Here is a 21,931-nt window from a genome sequence, read left to right on the forward strand (position 1 = left end):
ACAGCAGCTAAAACCCTTAATGAGAAAATGAAACGATTTCCTGCAGAAATGTAGTTTAAAAACAAATATTAAATATTGTTTTCTTTGTAACCAAAGAGATAAAGTTGAACTTTCTAACTGCAGTTCTAGTTGGGTTTTATTAGGATATTTATAAATAAACATTAAAAACACGCTGGAGTTCATTCTCAGAGCTCGTTTAAAAACCTAAACGTGATTCTCCATCATTTATGTCGTTCTCTCAACAACTCGGCTGCATTTCGTTCAGAATATTTCAAAACCCGGGGGAGCGGGTCTCTGGAGGGAGACGACGCTCAGAACATGAACTCATGCAGACTAATGGAGGACAAACAGCGTCTCCCGGAGACACGGAAGCCGAGTCAAAACAGCCGTCAGACAGAGAGGCACAGCTGGAGGCACGTCCCACGAGGCCGGGGACAAAACACCTGAGGGTTTGGGTTCATTTCCAAAAGATCCCACGTTCTTTGTTTTTTTTTTTAACAGAAAATCTGTTTTTATGGTGTGCACAGATTTACTGATGAAGTCTGATGTTTGTTTTTCATAAAGCTATTCCTAAACAGCTGATTTTATTTTGTTGTTTTTGATGAAAACCCAGGATGAATGAAGTTTATGTTTCTGGACTCAGGCTGTCCTCAGAAACAACCTGTGGTGACCCGGTTGGATTTGGATCAGTTAAACCAAGAATCAGGTCAGCTTTCCTACAAATAAGAACATAGATTGCAGATGATTTAAACTTCAAGGCAAATAAAAACTCAAATTGTCTTTTTTAATCACCTGCCACCAAAAACAAAAAGTCGATAAAGTTTCTGCCTGAATCTGCGTTCATTTGTCTTGCGTGTTAGCAAAATATCTGACTAACCAGTGGACAGAAGTTAATGAAATCCTCAGAAATCACCAGGCGGACGTCTACAGCTGATTAACTTTTGAAGCCAAACCCCATTCAAGATGGCCGCCACAGCTAAGTGAATTTAGAGAACACAAACAGGTCTAAAACTGAGCTAAACTCTGGGGCAGCTGTCACTGAGTCACGTTTACAAGTCTGAGCAGATCATCGTTTATAAGGTTTGATCTTCATTTCTTCTTATCAGATGATCTTAGTTTCAAACGGTGTGAAAGGCTTTGGGTGATACGGATTCCTTCAAGGAACACTAAGCCTTTAAACGCTACAGATGTGGAGGCGATTTCTTTTCTGCGTGCATGTTTTTACGATAAGGAGAAATCCCTCTCAGAGCGCGGCTCCACAGCAGGAGGGTAATGGCTGAAATAAGAGCCCGGCTGGACCGGAGTGGACTGAAACCCTTCGCCACCCTGCTGCGCCTCGAAAGGCTGAATGCTCTCTGATGGACAGGAGCTCCCCCGCCCACCGAGACGTTTGACGTCAGAGGTCACGGCGGGACCGCGTCTGATGCTGCAGGGAACTCCGACACAAAGTCCTTCCTGAAGTGGAATATAATGGGATGTTCAGCCTGGCTGCTACTAAAAAAAAGAAGAAGAAAAAAACAACCCCATGCCAACACGACAGAGGCGGTGGAGGGATTCTAGTCTTTATAGGAGGCTTGGGTTGGAACAGCCAGAGGGTAACAAACAAGCTGCTGAGCGCTCCCACTCCAAATGTGCACTTTAGCCCTTCCAGGGACAAAGGAGAACGTCTTAGCCTTGATGTTCGGGGCAGCCATTCAGTCAGTCCTGAGTGCTTTTCTCTCTCCGACCAGCTCACCGAGGGGAAGTGACCTGAATGAGAATGGTTTGCTTCCCTCCGTCTCGACGAGGAATCCGTCCATTGTGTATAAAACAAAGAGGGACAGAGGTCAGAGCGAGGCTCGGAGAGTTCATCTCCTCTGAGAGATATTTCTTCACCCCTTGATCAATGACAGCCAAGGTGACTCAGTCAGAGACATTACTGGGGAAAATAAAACACCAACACGTCACAACTGAAGTGTTTTCTGTCAGAAGCACCTCTGAGAGTTTTTGAACAAAAGGATAATCAGTTTTTCTCTTCATCTGAAATCCTCATAATGTGAGAATTAAATGAGAACCAAATCTGCTCCTTTGTCGGTGTGGTGTCAGCACTAATACAGCCCTCGACTAAAAGCAGAGTCTGATGAACCGTTTACGCTGAGCTAAAGGGTGAGAGGAACTTTCTGCAGAATCCATTCCTAAAGTTCTGCTCATCTGCAGGAACAGAACATCTCTGACAACCTGCCCGCAGACAGCAGGATCTGAGTCCAACCCTGAGCACCGGGGCGCCACAAGGCTGTGTGTCAAGTCGTCCTCTTTATGGTTTCAGCTAAATAAATGGCTCCGAGCTGATCATCTCAGCTGCTGTGGTGTAATAATTCAGCACCACCTGATCGCTGAAGCTCATTTGACATGAAGGTCAACACATGGGCAATAATTCTTATAACAAGAGGACAACGTCCCATCATTTATGTTCAGGTGTGGGACTCACACCCCAGCTCCCCCTCACATGGATGAATTTAACAAGCGCAGCTGCTCCCTGACCGACTCACAGCTGAGCCATGAGTTGAATCACCTGATAACCGTTTTCATTCTGATCACAGACGCCGTCCTTCACGCCGAGCACAACGCGCGTGCTTTGATTTGACGGATTGTCCTGATGAATTTCTCTGCAGGACGAGGCACGGCAAGGTCCGTTCACTGAAAATCATTCCCGTTCCCGAAACGGGACGTTTTTTTCAAATCAAGGATGAGGGGTGGAGAGACGAGCACAACGACAGCATCGAACAGTAACAATCGGTCATGAATAAGAAGAGCCTGGGGTAAACTCAGCCGCTCACCTCCTGTTTCCTCCTCCTCCTCTTCCTCGTCTTCTCTCAGAGCAGCGGACGTGCGGCGGGGTAGATGGCACTCCTCATTTCACGACTGTGACGGTGCCTTTGAGAGAACACCCTGCTCTGCCCATTCACAGCGCCGCCGACGCACCACTCACACACGAACGAACATACACACACACACACAGAGGAAAAAACACCAGGTGTGCCACTCACAAGTCTTCAGCAGCTCGAGGTTAAAACAGTTATATTCTGCACATTTATGCAGCTCTGCTCATGATCTCACGCTCATCACTTCCTTGACAATCAAACGTAACAGAGTAGTGACTGAGAGGATTTCTTAAGCACATGCTGCCACACACCCTGGAATAAACCGCTGCTGACATCCACAGAGATGCTATCATCCATGACTCATCTATTAGGTTTATAAGCCACGTAAAAATAAAAAAAAATTTTAAAAGAGGGGATTTAAAAAAGAAGAAACAATTATCCTGATTTTTTCCATCACCTTCCAGCAACAAGTCTCATCAGGCAGCTACAAATTGATCCAAGGAGCCAATCAGAGCGCAGCAAAGCTCCTTGTCACTGTGCCAATAATCACATTACATGAAAGCGTCTCGGAGGCAATTTCTCTTTATCAGGATAAACTAGCAGACAAACGGAAATGCACAATTAAAACTGATCCGTCTGGTTTGATCCTGCATGAGTCACGCAGTCGTTCCACTGAGCTCTTTCAAACCCGAAAGGGAGTGTTTCCGAGCCAGAACTGACCTCGACGATTCATCTCAAATAAAAATAAAAAGATATCCTCACCGAGCGTTAAACCACATAACCCTCCAACAGATACTGACATCGTAAAATACGCTCATTCTTCATTAACAGTTTGTTTTACAGTGAGCCGTGAGAAGTCCCTGAGCTGCAGTCAGCTGCGACAGAGAAAAGAAAAAATATAAAATAAAGGCTTGATCCGGGCTTCACAAGGTGCAAACACACACATATAACAGTAAGTGCTGAGTACATGCATTAGAGATAAGAAAGCACACAGAAATAAACACAAATTTCAAGTATTAAAACCTCATCTTTGGAAGATATTTCCCCACCTCGAAAAAAACCCCAAACAGAATCATGCAAAACACTCAAAAACAGAATGAAGCCCTGGCGCCAGATAAAAATTAACTTAGAGCTGAAACAAAAGCTAATTATTATTAGAAAACAAACCGTGATTTGTAAAATAAACTGTACAGTATCATACAGGCTACTGATTGAACATTTCATGCATTTTAGGACACATTAAAACATTTCTAGCAAACATTCTCCGTAGTGTTTAAAATGACACTATAAATGTTTGCTATGACCTTTTCGTTGTTTTTTTATGTTGTTGTTTTTACAGAAAACCTCCAAAAGGCCAATAATCAGTGAAGAGTCTGTAGGTCTCTGTTGTCTCTGAGCTTATTCACTAACAGGTGAAAACAAAAAGTGCTTTTAGACAAATACGTTCGGACTTAAGTCACATCTCAGTGTTAGGAGAATTCATTTTTGATCTTTTCTTCTTTTTTTTTGTTTTGTCCATTTTACAAACAGTTCTCCATCAAACTGTTGTTTCCCTCATGTTTTTGGGCTTTGAGCTTTCCTCGGATGCTGCAGCAGAAGTGATCTGATTGTCCTCCGGTCCTGTGCTGGAGTCAGTGGTGGAGGAGCTGGTCGTGCTGGGAGCGTCGGAGTCCTGCGCCTGCTCCGAGGGCAGCTGCAGGAACAGAGGAACCTCCAGATGTTCTTTGGTCAGAAGACCTCGCTGGTCATCCACTCTGCAGCACTGAGCCCTTGTCAGCATGTCCAGAAACCCTGAAGCAGAACAACAAGAGGAGCTCATTGTGGATGTTTTTTTCCCCCCAGAACATGAATAAAACCATAAAGCATTTCCATCTACTGTATAGTTTAGTGATGTTTACAAGACAGTGGTGAGAGCAGCCATGTTGTTTGGTTTGAAGACAAAAAGACAGGAGACAGAACAGGAAGTGTCAGAGCTGAAGATGTTGAGGTTCTCCTTGGGAGGGACAAGGATGGACAGGATAAGGAATGAGGTCATCAGAGGTACAGCACAGCTTGAAGGACTGGGAGATAAAGTTAGAGAGGCCTGACTGAGACAGTTTGGACATGTGCAGAGGAGGGACAGTGGGGATATTGGTAGAAGGATGTTAGAGATGCAGCTACCAGGAAAAAGACAAAGAGGAGACACATGAATGCAGTTAGAGAGGATATGGAGGTAGTTGGAATGAGGACAGAGGACGCAGAAGACAGAGTTAGATGGAGGATGACCCATTGTGGTGACTTCTGAGAAGGAAACAGCTGAAAGAAAAAGAAGATGATTGTATTGTTGTCCTTTTCTTGTGCTTCTATTAACCAGGATTGAGTTTTAACCACAGGATGATCCACAGAGCTTCCAATAAAAAGCAGAGATTTCCATAAAAACTCTCCAAGTCAAAATGAACGGTTTAGAAACATTTAACTCAACGTAAACACTTCATTTCAGTCCCTTTAAGGAGTAAACACTAAATTCATTTCACAAAAAGAATTACCACTTAATCGAGATCTGATATCGAAGTAAAAGAAGTGTGTATATATGTATACATGTCCTTTTTGGTTCTTTTTAGCATGTCTGCTACATCTTCAGGTGTAGATTTACTTTTGCTGTTCTTTGTGTCATGTTAAAAAGACAAAAAGGCGTCTCTGTAGCCATGTTTTACACAAAGTGTCGGTCAACCAGCTGACTTAAAGCTGCTCAGGACAGAGAAGACACTGATTATTAGTCTGTAAACATGACATGGAGATCCTTTAGGCTGTCAAAAGGTTGTTTTTTTATGTGCTTTTTTTTGGTTTTTGATAAAAAAAAAGAAGAATTGAACACATTGTTTGAATACACAGACATGAAGTTGGTAACTTCTTGCCGTCTCCAAGTTAAAAAGCCCAACTGAATCCCGGCGCGGTTTCCTACCGTCCATTTCGCGGTTCTTACTGGGTCTGTGCTGCGTCTTGGTTCTGTCTGTCGGCAGCGACGATTTAGGCTCCATGCCTGCCCCCACTGCTCCTCCCTGAGACCAAATCAGATCCAGTTAGGGTCACACCAAGCACCTTCCACACCCACATCAAACTGTAAACACCAAGGTTTAACCCAACAGATTCACTGTCAACATGACGAAGTGTAAAGACGGCAGCAGGTGTCTTTGGGGACTTCAGTATCCAGATCAAAAATGGTTTGGACTTAAAGCTGGACAGGCAGCATCTCACCGGGCTGCCACTGATGGACAATAGAACTTGACTCAATATTGTAAGAAAATACATTAATTTTCTGTTGCAGTCTCACTGAACTCCGAGTGTTTGTGACCAGTGAGGTGTTCAGCCACATTTTGTACGACCAAAAACTGTAAAACGTGGATTATTTTTGTTCACAGATGCAAAACTGTATCCCAGAAATCAGTTTTTTTACTCGTTACTGTTTAGGATTTTCAATAAAAACATAGTAAACTTATTATTTCTGTGAAAGTGTCAAATGTTCTGTTTTTATTTTTCATAATGAATCTTAAAACGTGCTTCTTTCAGCCACACCTCACCTGCGCGGCAGCAGACGAACCACTTCCTCTGGAGATGATGGTCTGGTCTTTACCTGCGTTCACAGAAAAAGAACACCCAGTTTCTAACCGTGCTTTCACGCAGCTCTCCTCTCCTGAGTGTCGTGAGCTCCAGAGGCCGATTCTGGTGTCTTAGCAGTGAGGGGAATGAAAGTGACACAGCATTAAATAAACCAAATTCAATCAGACGTTTCAGACCCACAGAGAGAATAAAGAGACACACAGAGAGAGAAAAAACCCACACACACGAGAGAAATCAAAGTGAAAAGAGACGATCACGGAGACTTAAAGAAACCAGAGAGGTTGAGTGAACGCTGAAAGATTCCTCTCAGCTAGTTGCAGAGAGTAAAGGCTTTTTGGAGGCCATTAAGAAACAATTAAATGAGAAGGAGGAGGCACTCGTGCAGCTTAAGAGAGCACATGAAGTGTGGCCTGTGTATCTCACACAGCTGACAGGGAGCAGATCGCCTTTATCTGATTTACTTCCACTTTGAGTCAAGTTTCTCATTAGGCTTCTTCTAATCCTGTGATTCAGGGAGCTGTGCAGAACAGCAGCTGAAACGATGCAATTCCAACTTTGTCTGGCTCACTTTAAAGCAAATAAGCAGGTCTTTGAAATAAACGGGTCAAACATATTAACCTTTGGTTCTGTCCAGTCGGATCGTCTTATTGGCCAGTCTGTACACAGAGCTGCTCAGGTTCAGGGGCTCGTCACTGCCAACCTGAAAGAGAAAAATCAGGATGGAGGATTTCTTTTGGACAAATACTGACACGCAGTCAGAGTTTTGTGAGCAGAGGACACGTCTGTCATTATACAGAAGGAGAAAACACACAGGAGATGCTGTTAAATAGAGTAACACTCAGTTTTATCCAAATATCATCTCACACACTGACGCAGTAATTGTTGCTTTAGAATCGGTGTTTTAAGTTAGAAGTTTACAAACAAAACTCATAAAAACACTGAACTTTTACAGTTTCTTTGTGCAACATTTACCTTCATTGAATAAAAATCTAAAAATCAAGAAATTTGGAGGGTAAACAATAATTCTGCATTAGGTCAAAACATGTAAACAAACAAAACTGACTTCCTCAGACCTCATCACTGGTATCCCACAACAGATCGACTAAAACAGTTTCATAAAGTGAAGATCTGAGAAATAAGGGATTCCTGCAGCTTCCACATTTATTTGGTCTTACAGCTGCATGCAGTAGACTAATGATGGGTGAAGACTTTTATTTTTTTGAAGAATAACAAATCAATCTGTGACTAGAGTATGGGAATATTCTCCAGAAACAGAAGCAGATGGTGACACAGACAAACTAAAATGCCTTCTGAAGAAAAAAGTTAGAGACATTTTTGGATGATTAAATGAAAAACATTCAATCCCAGAGGACTCTGTACCAGTTTCAGGCACGGTGGTGTTAGTGTGATGCTCCGGAGTGGAAGTGCTGCTTGTTAAACTATAAGAAACTTAAACTAAAATCTGTCATGGCCTTATAACACGTGAAGGATCTATTTTTAAAATGCAGCATCTATAGCCTGTTATAAGAACAAAACCATCCAGAGAAAGTGTGGACCATTTTCAGATGAATAAAGTTGGCCCACTCTCTTATAAAGTTTGGCATTCACACTTTACAGTAATCCCAAATCACAGCTGAGTGACATCCTCAACTCTTGGAATGAGGTTTAAAAGTCGGTTTATGGAAACTAACAAATTTCATTGGATTCTACCGGTCCAGCCAGGATCAGGCTTCTTGGCTAGAAGCTTGCTGATATTTCCCAAAGGTCAACCTACAACTTGCCAACTTGGCTTTTTCCAATAAAAGACAACTTTGTGTACAAAATAAAATGCTGTACCTTCCTTTTGTACCAGAACAGGAACAACTCTAACAAACCTCCAGTTGCGACAGAGACTGACAGTGCAGATCAACAGGATCAAAAACACTTAAAATGTGAAAGACGCCATTTTGAAATAATTGTGGTGAGTTTAGCTACAGAAATGTGCTACTGAAGTCGCATATTAACTGCTCCAAACTCGTTCATGCATGACTTCTGTGTTCAAAGCGCTCACAGGGTTCAGGAAATAACTTCAAATCCACTGAGGATATAATTAAACTAGTTTTACATCACACACATATTTTTAAATCATTCGCTCACTCAGAACAGGCTTCATATAATGGTCCCATTCGTGCTCGACACACACTCACCATGGTGACCAAGACCTCCTGAGGTTTGAGGTGGTGTTTCTGCATCACCACGGCGAGGGCGTCCAGCAGAGTCTTACTGGACTTCGCCATGATTCCCACCGTTTTATTGGTGAAAGCAATCTCCAGCCTGTGACACAAACACGCATAATTAACAACCCGCACACAACAAACTGGACCCAAATCAGTCAAAAGAAAAAACAATTACTTCCTTGCTCAAACATCATTTTGGACCTAATTTGAAAAAGTCGCTTGATAACACGTTGAATGAAAGAGAGCCAGCTGATGCGTCCCATACCAGCACTTTCTTTTAAACCTTTCATACTGTGACATATGATATGCTATAGTGAGGATGTGGGTGTGAAAAACCTGCTGCGGTGACAAAAACAGGAGGAGGAGGAGTGAAAAAAAAAAAGAAAAGTGACTCAGCTGACTCACGCAAACGTCACCCTGAGCTCGAGAGTGACCTGCTGATCTCTCAGCACGGAGCAGTCCTGGTCCAGAGATAAGGGCTGCGGGACAGATGGAAATCATGTCTCAGACAGGAAGAAATTAAACTGTTTTTTCTTTTGTTTTTTATATAGAAACACAAATCATAGCTTTACCAAAAAGAAAAAAAAGTTTCAAAAATGGTGAGAGGAAGTTGAGGTCGATCATCTATGACATGCATAACCCAAATGCTGTTCGAGCGTGGGACTGAGGCTGCCTCGGCGGCACACGGAGCAGGAACGCTCACCTTGTTCTTGCCATGCAGATAAATGATGACATCCTTCAGAGGGAAGCCTCTCTTCTCACACAGGCTAGCCAGCATGTCTTTGATCTGTTGGCCGTTTCGTGTCGGGGCCAGAGAGGCGCTCCCGTCTGGCAGGTAGACGCAGCAGTAACCTCCCTCCACACCCAGCCGACCTCCACTTCCACCCCCCTGTTCAGGCAGGCGAGGACTGGAGCGGCCGTTCTACACCACCGAGGGGAAAGGAAGGAAAAGACTTAAAGATTGAACAGTTTAAAACTGCACTAACTAACTAACTTCTGACTGACTGAGCTCAGTCTTTTCCAGCAACATTTGTCACAAATGCACTAACCTCCGCCTGCCTGTGGAGGGAGACAAGCCCCACACTACTGGTTGATAGATGAGAGTCCCTCAAGGCTCCTGAGACTTGGACATCTGGTAGATTTTTAGAGACAAATTTAAACCAAAAGAAGACAAATTAGACAAATACAAAATATTCAAATATTTCTTGACTTAGAGGCACAAAACGTAATAAATGTCAGGCACTACCTCCCCAGGATCCTCTCTTCTGCTCTTTCTCCGAGGCACTCCTCCCACCCAGCCAGCTGTTAGAGTCCGACTTCTTGTTATGTTTAAGAATAAAGGTTACAAAGTTACGGTAAAGGCCAAACTCAAATCTCACACTTCCTTTTTTCCCCCCTATCCATCAGCTCATGTACCTTCTTGTCACTTGAGGGGCCTCTAGAGACCACGTCCTCCCAGGACCCCATGTGTGCAGGCTTTGTGGCGATCTGTGGCAGGAGTTTGCCTTCGACGCTCGCCAAGGTGCAGCGCTGGTAGAGGGGAGAGCGGACAAAGCGCCTGTAGCTGTCCATCTTCATCAGCTTAAAGATCTGACGTGAGAAAAGGGGAATCAGGAGCAGACAGTCAACCTACAAACTACTGTTTTTACTAACGGAACAGGAGCTGATGCGGACCTGTGTCTGGGCTTTGTTAAACATGTCCGGAGTGGGCTGCTCCAGGTCCTTCTCCTCCGTCTTGGCGGCGTCGTCGATGTTCACCGACTCGGGCGCGCTCTCGGACAGGTAGGTATTGTAGATGGCACGAGCTGCTGCTTTCAGCTGCGGGCAGGGGTTACGCTTTTATTTACTTCAGCTTTCCATCCCAATCATATTTCACGAACCGTTCAAACAGAAACACGACGGCACAGCTGAGACAATTCCAAATTGAAGCCATAAACTACAATTATAATTTTGACACTAAGTGAAAATTTATGATCTAAGATGTGAAACTATGAAGTGACAGAGGGCCTCTCCTTTGTGTCTGGAGTCCCTGTAGCAAAACATCCACCAAGGCCCCAGGATGAAAGTCATAAGTTTCAAATAGGCAATTAATTTCCCTAAAAGCTGAGCATTCATAGAACTGGTAAATATGTAATTTGTCATTTTGTTGGCAGAAGAATTAATTAGAAAAAAAAACTATTTTTTCGTGGGACTGCTCATTTCATCACCACCGTCAACAGAAAACTAAATTTGTGTTCATTTGCAGCACTTAAAGGTGGGTATTTAATACAACATTGAGGAACTACTATATTACTTCTCTTAAAGATACAACTTCAAAAAGATGTAAGTAAATGGTGACAGAGTGTGTTTAATAAAAGATAACGTTGAGTTACAACAGCTGTTTTTCTCTCAGATGCTCCCTTCTGCAAGGGTTTTCACAGTAAGTGAACTTGCATAAAAGATTTGGCATTTATTTTACCCCGGATGCTCTTCCTGACCCAACTTGGGCTTGAACCGGCAGCCTCAGAGATTACGAGACCGCAGCACTGACCACCGTAGCTCCCAGTGTTACAACAGCGTCGTGGGTAAAATTCAATCTGATTTAAAAGCAGCCATCATACCTCATCCAAAGAGGTCGGGGTAATCTTCCTGAACTTCTCACATGCCTGCCAGAATAAAATGTTCTCTGCACTCACTTCTGATTTAAGGAAGGCCTGCAGACAAACACAGGCGAACGCCGTGAACACGTGTGGTTTTCTTAGTGCAACTAAAAAAAAAAACATCGCCAAGTTGTTTCGAAACTTCTTCAAAATCCAAAACTGCTCAGAGTGTTTCCTCACCGTGAAGTAGCTGACCCCACAGGGGTCCTCCAACAGCTTCTCGAACGAGACGGCCCACCTCAGCACGCTGTTGGCGGGGTCGGCGTCTCCGCCTGGAGTCCCTGGGAGGCTGGAGCTGCTGCCTCCGTAGCCGCGCGCAGTCATGTTCAGCTCTGCAGCGCAATCACAAAGACAATCGTTTATCAGCGGCGAAAAGGAGGAGAAGAAAAAAAAACTCAAGCGTCAGACTGAATCAGATATTTTCATGCACAGACGTGTTTCAGATCGCCCGAGTGAGAGATGTAAAAAAAGATAAGCGGCGAGCATGTTGACTTCAACTGCTTACCTCCATCTGACACCGCCTGGCTCTGTGAACACAAAGAAAAGGCAGAAATGAAAAACACAGGAAAGACACCGGCATAAAACCTCTCTGTCTGTGCTGTGTGGACCACTTCTTCTGTTTTTCTGTTTCAGATCAATGTTTGTTTTAGTTGCGAAATTAACTGGACGGATCAGAAATAATTAATAAATTTACAGCAGATGTGTAAAACACACAAGGTTCAGTGAGTGTTCAGGAAAAAAGAACTGAGGACACTTTGCAACATATCAGCAACAGCTACACCATGTTCTTCGAACTAGAAATACATACATTTAGGAAGTGAAATGTGAACAACAGCTGCACACAGTTTTTCCTCCGCTCCGTGTAACAACGTACTGCAACGAGCCAAGACGGCTTTCACAGGAAGTGGTTACAACATCGATGACAACAGCTCTCATTCAGCTTTCAGAGCACAAAATTCATGTTGCAAAAGCTTCTTGATCACAGTAGCTGATTGAACCTGTGCAACCGTGCTTCAACGCAGCCCCACGTGACGATACTGTTCCTGAGAAAACACAACGCACGGTGAAGATCCCAGCTCTGCAGTCAGGTGTTATGGTGGTTTATTTGAACGGGCATGGAGAGGGTTTGTTTTTAATTCACATGCACTTCTGTTTGGAGTTTGTATGTCTGCGTTTCCTCCCACACGTGCTCTTGTCTGTGCCGGATATTACAGTATGAAAAAAAACTGCAAACCGACTGTGGCGGTTTATTAAAAAAAAAAAAAAAAAATTCAAAAAAAGCCCGTATTGTCACTGTTAATCATGTGTCATTTAACATCACATTAATAAAACTACAGCACGTTTATCTTTAATCTGGAGTGACAACTGGAGCACTTTTATGATTTAGATCTTCAGCTGTTGCACATTTCATGACCACTTTAATCAGTCTTTTGTGAATTTGTTTGCGACTCTTGTATTTCCTCTAATCTCCTATTTACTCAGCTTTTCTCTCAAACTCTAGCTAATACTGAGATAGCTTTTACAGCTAACTCATTAAGAAAATAATGACATGACTTCTTTACTTTAAATCTACTAATAAAAGAAAACAGACTGAAACAAGCTTCATTTTACGTCTGGCGAGATACAACACGAGCCCCACTTCCTCTCTCTTCCCTCTCTGACCGTTGAGCACAAATTAAGAACTGGTTTTCTTACAATTTCCTCAAACTCAAAAGTGACAAAACAGAGTTTGTGGGTTTCAAGCCGACGCTCTCTGAATGCCTCCACTGACTGCTCCACAGTCTGCCACCTCCCTCGGGTTAACAATGTGGGTGTTGTCCTTCGTGGAATAGTTTATCCTTTTGATAAACATCATTATCTCTCGTTCCACTTACTTTCATCTGCTCTCACTGTCAGCTATCTTTTTCTGTCTCTCTCTCTCGCTCATCAACACCCTACATCTAATTGAGCTTTTGAAATGCTCTTCTTTCCAGTTTAACCCACAAATCTATCCTCATACTTCAGCTGCTCCAGAACTGCTGACCATATTTGTCACCAGAACCTTTATTTTTACTAAACTAGGAGAGGGAGGGACGAATATATTCGATAGATCACGCATTGCTCCTTGTGCGATACCTTAAAAAGGCTTTGTTGCAACTATCAAGCATCAATTTTAACAACCTTTTCGCCATCTGCGTCTAATTCATAAGTTTGCCCTTCTAATGCATCACAGGTCGCTCCACCTGACATCCAGGAAACTCGGGCAGACCCCCACCCCTCTCGCCTTCCCTCCAGCCTCCAGCACTGTGTTATATGCTGAAAGGTTTCAGGTATTCCTACTTACAACGTGCATGTATTAGTGTTAGGTGTTTGGTTTGTTTGTGTGTGTTCTCAAACTCTGTCAGCTGTTGTCATCCAGTTGATTTTATGTGTTGCTCATGTTTCGTTCTAGCCTGTTGTCACCAAATGGCATCTGAGTCTGATGGTATTAATATTGGTCAGAAGGATTTCCGTGTTCTCCCACACATGAGCTATATTAGTTGTTTTAGAAACCACTCACCCACTCTGCACAGACTGAAACTTTTTTTTTTTGTTCTGAAGCTGGACTCCACCTTCGGTATTGTATCATGAGTGGACAGTTGAGAGGTTTGTTTGTTTTTTTACCCTGATGAGGGAACAAGTGTCTGTGAGTCACAATTTTGCTACACCATTGGCTAATAGATGCAGTGACTAAACAAGGATTTTAAAATATGGCCACGTACATAAAATATTGAGATAAAGCCCACCAAATACTGCAACATCAGTTTTTGGTCATATCGTCCAAACATACACTGAACATATTAACGTCCTCAATAACTAGCTGTATGACTAGTAATTCATTGAAATTATGATTCTTCTCCCTTTCACAGCTCCACCCCGATGGGCTTCAGAGCCTTCAACCGTTCTGCGCCCCCACTTCTAAAACCACCTTCAACTTCCCCATCTGCATCATTAACCACTTCCCAACCTTTAAAACTTCTCACCAAACTCACCTTTCTAGACTGGTCCACCCCACATGACTTTATAAACTTTTTAGATGAGTTGTGGAATAAGTAGAATTGAAAGGTGAACATAAATTAAAATGCATTGATGATTTCTTTGTTTATTTGACAATACCTGGCTGTTTAGGGCTAAAATTTATTTTTCTGTGTACAAAAATGAGGACACACAATAAGATCTATGAACCACACCAATGATAAATAATAAATTATTTAAAAAACTGTCAGGTCAAAATCCACCTGTCTTCAATTAAAAAGTGATTCAATCATATACCTGGGGGCAGCTGCCATGTTGGGTACTAGTGATGGGTTCAACAGGTTCAACAGCACATTCTCAAAGAGCCGTGTATTTGAGAACCGTCTCAGAGTCGGAAGACCAGTTTGGGGGCCGAAAGAACCAGTTCCCTTTGATGAGCTGAGTCAAACGTCAGAATAGAACCGTTAGGTCCAATTCCTCGTGGGTGAAAGACGAGCCAGGGTGTGTATGACGTGGGCAGAGGTGGACAACTAAATAATGCACAGGAATGTAGTTCTGCCATTCATGCACAAGGAAACTATCCCTTTTAAAATGCAGCCATGTGGTCCGCCGGTCACTTGGTTGCAAACACTCAGAATTCAGTGAGACTTCAATAAAAAATTAGCCTAATTTCTTCCCATTTTCAGTCCTCAACTAGTCTCCAAGAGTCACAGCCTAGTGTGATATCGTTTTAATGGGCTGAGGGCTACAGCCGAGAACTACTCAAAATACAATTAAGTGTTTGCTGTGAGGCAGGACAACAGGAAGTCAGATACAGTTCACCTAGTTTCTATCAAAATAAATGCTTAATCATTTGTTTACTTGTCCACTTTTTGTTATCTGCGCTTAAAGCAGCGACAGACGAGCGAACAGAGAGCAACCCCTTTTTTTTAAATAACTCAACATCCAAGACCTTTTGGATTCGTTAAAATACATCTAGGGTACTTTTTCTTCAGAGCTGAACCATTTCAGGAAACGCAATAGGTCTCAGAGCGAGTGAATGCAAGCCAAGTCAGCCTACACTTGACAGATTGGACAACAGGCATGGCTTGGTTTCTGCTTCTGGCTCAGAAAAGGCCCAGCCTGTTTTCAGTGGCAACCGAATGTAGCCACGCAGCCTGATTGGATCTGACCCTGCAGAGGAGTGAAGGCAGGCAGCTCGAGCCAACACAGCACAACTGCTCCTCTGCCCTCTCCATGCTCCATAACGACGGCATCTAATAAAAGCATCAGACTCTGCATCAACACACAACTCCTGTCACATCCAGAACCACTGCACAAACAAACCAGTGGGCACAGAGCACAGCGACAGAACCACCTCAGCCCTCTCAGCAGTGGTGCAAACTCACCATGTGGCCAACAGGGATCCCCAAACTATTGAAGTTCTTCGCCATGGTGGTCCGGGATTTTTTTTTTAAGAGACTGAAATCTTCTATGAGGCGCAAACCGTCAAAAAACGCAGCAGAGTGCTCCACCCAAACTTCATGTGCACTTCTCATACACAAACAGTCACACACAAAAAAACGCATCACTTGGGTCTTCCTGTCACTTCCTGCCTAGAAGGGAAGTCTTGCCATAGCAACAAGCCACAAAAGAGGAAGTCTGGTTACTATGATCAAACTGTTTTCAACCTACATCTTGAGAAACTCTGTGATGTGGGGACACAGGCAGACTCATTGTGCTTCTCATGTAGTCACTGTACAGTCTGCCTATCCTGGCCTGGCTTTTGCTGGTGCTTTACTCTGTTTGAAAAAACTAAAATAAAAATAAATGCAGTGCAGCTGCAGCTGAGCAGTTTTGGTTTTGCATGTATCAAAAGGTTTGCTGCTCAGTGGAAATGCTCCAAAGATTTCCTTATTTATAAAAACAAATAACGCTGCAGAGGCTTTATATTAAAAAAAAACCCTACTACATATATGAATACAAGTTCTATTAAAAAGAGCAAATTGTCTAAATTTACAAAGTTACTTCCTCACTTTGAATTAGTGTGTATGGTTTGAAAATAAAGGAAGTTCATTTAGGTTACAAAACAAACCACAGATTAAAAATTCAAAATGCTATTAGCTGCTTGGCTAATTACCTTTCCTGTCTCTGTGTTGCCGCTGACAGAAGTGCACCGCCTGCCATATTTCCTGTGCTGCTTCTGAGCTGCAAACTTTGCCAAGCAGGTGAACCTGTGATAAAGCGCCCCGAAAGCAACCATTTTTAAAAACAAGAAAAGACAAGAAAATGCTAAATTAACATCAGAGGTGATAGTTAGCACCGCGTTATGCTAGCAGACAGGCGTTCCCACCCCGGAGTTCAGACATGCGCAGAACCAACATGCGCAGGTGCGACTCGTCCGTTTAATTAACGGTGCTTGGTTTGGCCCAACTAACGTCTTTTTCACAACTTTTTAAATCAAAATTTACCTGCATCTCGAAGCATTTTTACTCATTTTAACGTGTTGCGTTGAAGAATTATTGTAATAAAGATTTATAGGTGGTTTTATTACAAAACCTTTTAAAAATTCTGATAGTTTTGCCACTTTGCTAGCAGGTTAGCCTAGCCGCTTGGCCCTGAGCTGCTCCTGTTTATTTAGGGTTTTATGTGCGCAGGAGTAAATATAACATGCAAAATGTGACAAGAAAACAACAGAGTGGCTCTATGCTCATGAAGGGACAGTCATCTGTGCTCAGAGCTCAAAGTTTACATGCTGTGACCTTTTCAGTAAATGTTTACATGTACAGTAATAGGAATGAGCAGCATGTGAGAGAGAACAGCTGAATGTCACAGAAATGTCTGAAATTAGATCATTAAAATACATATTTGTGGAAAACAAAAGAAAAAGAAAAAAGATCAACTCAACAGATAAAGTAAAACCTATTTAAGTAGTACTTAGTGAGGTTTTACATCAATGTAGAGGCTTGTAATTTATAGAGCATGTATGCAAAATAACACTCAAAATGACCTAAAGTTGTCTGAAAACATTTTAAGCAACAAAGACATAAAATGCAGAGACTCAAAATGACCTTAAAGGCATTTTAAGAAACTAAAAAAAACAAATGCTTCTCAGACTGTTTACAACACAATACGATATTCAACGAAGATGAGGAAAACAATGCAAAGAAATAAATGCATGTCAGGAAATTCAGCTTTTTTTTACGGTTCAGCGCTGACAATACGTCCAAATGAATTCTTTGAGAAACAAAGCTCTTTAGCTGCTGTGATGACCACAAAATGCAGGATGAAAGTTGTCTCATCAGCAGCTAAAATGGACGTCATTGAAGACATTTTAAAGCTTGTTGGGAGTCCAAGTGGAGCAAAATTGCTTCCTTCGCTCCAAAACCGACTGTATTTGCACAGCAGTCATGTTCTCAACTTCTGAAAAACTCATAGTTCCCTGTTAAAGTCTAGAAGATGATCAGTAAATAAATTAGTCATGGGTCAGATTTGTTTTTGGGCCTTCTGAAGAGTTTCCGGGGGTCAGGCTGAACAAAAACATATGAAGGACTCGGGTTAAAAAAATCCATTCCCTCTCTGCTGAGCTTCCCCAAACTGTTGCTCCCTTTTTTTTGTTTTTGCTTGTAAAACTGTGAATTAGAGTAGTTTTGCAGGTCAAGCAGGACTGGCCAGCAGTTTCTAGGTTTAGTTCACATGAAAATACCAGAAAACAGAAACCAAAGGGGAACCAGAAGCACCGACTGCAAATGTGTTCAATATGATTTTTCAGCTCAGATGCAAATCTGTTTCTCAGACCAGGCCATCCGATCACTTTCTCTCTGTGGCCTAAAATTTAAACTAAAAAAAATGCATTGCAGAACATTTTCATCCATTTTGCACCCTGCCTTTCTAAAAGTGTGCTCTCCGAACCCTCCATCTATCTGAAAGAGAAGCCCAGCAGTGCTCTCTGCTGGCCACTGCTTGAATAAATTACTGATTATGAAGGTTGTATATGAATTTTATCCACCTTTTTTCCTTGAATCCGTCCAGTTTTGCTGTAATGCCACACATATATGCAACGTTCTTCATAGTATTAGTCCAAATTTATAGTGTTTTGTAGAGACAGTAGGCACTTTGCATAGAGAAGCACAGTTTTTCCTGATAGCAGCTTATGTTTCAGCCCTCCTCTGTCCCTCAGTGGACGTCTTTGCATGTTCGCCTCTGCTTCACGTTTTGTCTATTTTTGTTACGTTCATACAAATGTCATCAATTTCACTTGGAAGCTGCTTATTTTTGCCCAACCGGACTCAGAGAGTTTCAATCAGGGATAAAGTGAAGCTTTGACTTGTAAATTTGAGTGTAAATTGTTTTTTTGTTTTTTATAAACTGAATGAAATGTAAGCCTTGGCAGCCAAATTGTGACGGCTGGCTATTGGTGTCACCTTCGAAGCAGATAAACAGTGGCAGTGTTTGTGCTGTCGAGTTCCAGGAATGAATGAATTTGCATCGTTATCAGTGTTTATAATCTGCTCTGCGGAGCTCTTTCTATTGCAGAGACCATTAGTTTAAGCAAAGCAGAACAGGTCATCACACAAGTCTGCATGCGGAGCAGAAACGCAGGTAAAGTCAAGACATCTGAGCCTTTTAATGCTATATATCGAGTATATAACACCACAGACTGTTTCCCAGTGTGTTATATGTCTAAAAATAAGCAGTTTTTCATTGCATTTAATTCATAATTTGTTCTAACTCTGTCTTATTTGTCAGATGATGATCAGAACAGAGATGTATCTTTTGCTTGGACTTCTTCTGATAGGTAAAAAAAAGTACTTGCAAATATATAGTTATTTACTATTTGTATGTGTTGTTTTTGCTTATCGTGTCCTGTGTTGGCTCTAAAATAACGTGTTTGTCTTATTTCAGCTAATATGTGCTTCTGTTCTGCCACTGAGGAGTGCCAAGGCTGTAACATTTCCACAAGTAAATAAATTCAAATGCACTTAAGTTCTTCAAATGAGCATCTGTAGATAAGAAAAAAAGCAGCTAACGTTCAACGTTTTCCCCTCTAGGTTGTTGTCAGAGCTATTTTGACGAATCTTCATGCAGTGGTTAGTCCATTTCTGTTTGTTTACTTTGAATTAAGAGATGAAAAAAAACCTCTTTATGATGATGAAAGGCGGGTGATCATGTAATTGTTGGTTATTCTTTGTTAAAAAAAAATCTCCTGAACCACTGAAAGATTTTTCATGAACAACTACAGCTGATTGACGAGCGCCAACAGGTCGAGCACCATCTTTGTTTCACATTTTGGCAACAGATTTTAGGATTCGAGTCAAGATGGCTGCCGCAAAAAAAAAAAAGGCCTATATCTCCGTCCAATTTAAAGACGCTGAGCAACAATTTGGATTGGTAGTAGCTGAGAATCCTCCCCAAAACACAGTCTGTGCTCAAACAGATCATGTGAGACCTGTGGCTAAAGGGCGGCAGTTTGATTTACAAGTAAAAAAAAAAAAAAAAAAAAAAAAAAATCTAAACTGATTCAACAAATTTCTGCTTTCCTGGTTGCTGTTTTCTTTATTTACCTTCTGAATTTGATAGTTCTTGTTGTTGTAAATCAAGAGATATATAAAAAAAAATTGGATGCAGCTAAGATGATTTTCTGCCGAGGAATGACGATGTTAAACCCTGACAGTAACTTTACCTGCACTGTGTGTTGGAGATGACTCAAAGGTTAGCTCAGCGTCTGTGGAGCAGGCCGGGTTTGAGCCTTTTTTGTGTTTGCTCTGACTGACAACCTGTGGCGGCCACGTTAAATTGACTCCAAAGTGTATCCCATCGTAGACGTTCACCCAAACGGTTACTGTCCGAGAGTTTAATTCAAATCCTTCATCTGGTTCACGAGGTATTTTGCTTACATGATCTTCCATCTTTCATGGTGGTGGGCCGCTAACGATCCTAACAGCAGCTTTGTCCGCGCTTCAGCTGGTAAACCTCATACTGTCACAGCTGAACGATTATGTTGTTGTTGTTTCCATCAGACCTGAAGGTGCAGGTCAACAGCTCCGGTGTGAAAGAGGGGAGTCCAGTCACGCTTAAATGTTCTCACAACATCCCAGATTTAAACCTGATTTACACATGGTTCAAGGATGGAAAGAAACACACAGGAACGACGAATGAAACAACGCTCTACCTGGAAAAAGTCATGTCAAGTCAAAAAGGCGACTACAAATGCTGCGTGAACAGCTCGTGTGGCGAGTGTGCCTCCGAAGCCTTCACTGTCACTTATGATAGTAAGTAGACTCCTCTGCTTTCTGACGCTTCATTTTCCATCTGTAGCTTGGACGGGCAGAGTTTAGCTGAAATAGCAACGTAGTCATTCTCTGTGTGTTTCCTGTGCCTGAAACTGTCCGCCCACCACCGTTCAGACAACGGATTGATCTTCATTTTGGTCTGCGGCATTGGAGCTTTAGCCCTGATCACAGTGATGGGGGTGGCTATGAAGATCAAGCTGAAGAAAGACACCGGTAAGGATTGAGTTTGGGTTATTTGTGCTTTTTCTTTACCCCTTTTCTTTAAGAGTTAAATAAAAAAGAGTGATGTGGGTTTAGTCTTTTATTTAAAGGACAGATACATCCAGAATAAAACTTGGCACGAAGGCAAGAAAAAGGGTGAACAGCTGGTTCTGTCTTCATGCAAATGTAGTCAAATCCAGCCATGATTCATAAAAAGCTGATTCATAAAAATATTTTGGGATTTTTTTTTTTTTCCATGACGACTGTGTCCTAAATGCGTATGAGCAGAAGAGGTTACAGTAAGCGGCAACTTCATGACAAGATTCAAATCATGTTTTGATTTGCTGAAAGATAAATTTTAGTGGATCTAGTCACTGTCCCAGTCATGCACGGGACTCACAGCAAAACGTGCTCTAGGGGCGAAACAGATTCCTTGTTGTGTTTTTGAGGTAACGTCTGCAGAGAGTGTCAGTTTTCGTGCAGAGGAGGGAAGAATAATAAGTCAGTTTCCTGAAACAGGCTGTCGCATTTCTGTCAAAATATTAACGATTTAACTCTGTCCCACTGACTGTGTTTTATAGGACATCTCCAAAACGCTCTGTTCAAGTCAAATTAAAAGTAGGAGATGACAGTTTTCTGTGTTTTGTGTCAGGTGTGTAACATGACAAAAGTAACATGTCATGAAAAGGACTAGTGGCATTATAACATGATTCAGTTCCATATCATTTTGGATCAATTCAGCGTGAGAAAATTTGACATGTTTGAATTCACACTTGTTTTTATTGCCCAAAGTTGAATTTTAGGATATTTTCAGTGCCAAAACTTACCTTTAAAACCTAAACTTTTAATGAACAACTCTCAGATAATGAGCTTTAGTTGACACCCACCCCCTTTATTTCTCATGAAGTTTATGTTCGTGCTTCACTTTTTGCCCGTTAAGTCTGTTTTTTTTTTTTTCCTTTTGGCAGCTAAACACAAAGAGAGGATGAGGCAGCGGGTCGAGGCAGCTCAGAGTGCTGCTTCAGCTTCAGTCACACCGAGAGGACTCTGAGGTCTAAAAAAAAAAAATACAATCTGAAGACTCACACTGTTTTGTTACGGGCTTTCCTGTGTTTGATTGTGAAATAAAATCTCTTTCAGTCTCAGTCTAA

The 21,931-nt window shown here is 42.1% G+C and overlaps 1 protein-coding gene across 5 annotated transcripts; it reads right to left on the reverse strand.

Moving 5' to 3' along the window:
- Positions 1 to 3,424: 3,424 nt before the first annotated feature.
- rgs14b (regulator of G protein signaling 14b) lies at positions 3,425 to 16,667 on the reverse strand. 5 transcript variants are annotated; one of them, XM_025007630.2, is made up of 15 exons: positions 16,427 to 16,667; positions 11,819 to 11,840; positions 11,494 to 11,645; positions 11,275 to 11,367; positions 10,349 to 10,492; positions 10,091 to 10,264; positions 9,921 to 9,993; positions 9,724 to 9,806; positions 9,378 to 9,596; positions 9,080 to 9,153; positions 8,645 to 8,771; positions 7,077 to 7,158; positions 6,419 to 6,471; positions 5,803 to 5,899; positions 3,425 to 4,652 (listed from the first exon to the last, which is right to left on the reverse strand). In XM_025007630.2, exons 1-15 carry the CDS (start codon positions 16,547 to 16,549, stop codon positions 4,399 to 4,401), a joined length of 1,770 nt encoding a protein of 589 aa, XP_024863398.1. In that variant the 5' UTR covers positions 16,550 to 16,667; the 3' UTR covers positions 3,425 to 4,398. The 5 variants fall into 5 exon arrangements, with proteins under 5 accessions (XP_024863398.1, XP_037833426.1, XP_017279565.2 ...); XM_037977498.1 differs by lacking the exon at positions 16,427 to 16,667 and adding an exon at positions 15,696 to 15,860 and having other exon boundaries at positions 5,824 to 5,899; XM_017424076.3 differs by lacking the exon at positions 16,427 to 16,667 and adding an exon at positions 15,696 to 15,859.
- Between the last annotated feature and the right edge of the window lie 5,264 nt (positions 16,668 to 21,931).

This window comes from Kryptolebias marmoratus, linkage group LG9, assembly GCF_001649575.2.
Source record: "Kryptolebias marmoratus isolate JLee-2015 linkage group LG9, ASM164957v2, whole genome shotgun sequence".
In the NCBI taxonomy this organism is placed as follows: Eukaryota; Metazoa; Chordata; class Actinopteri; order Cyprinodontiformes; family Rivulidae; genus Kryptolebias; species Kryptolebias marmoratus.

Coding starts and splice junctions, on each gene's coding strand:
- rgs14b (XM_017424076.3), bottom strand. CDS start 15,845: ATGAGAAGTGCACATGAAGTTTGGGTGGAGCACTCTGCTGCGTTTTTT. Junction 10,265..10,348: donor TTAACAAAGCCCAGACACAG/GTCCGCATCAGC, acceptor TTCTCACGTCAG/ATCTTTAAGCTGATGAAGAT. Junction 6,472..7,076: donor CCGACTGGACAGAACCAAAG/GTTAATATGTTT, acceptor CTGTGAACGCAG/GTAAAGACCAGACCATCATC.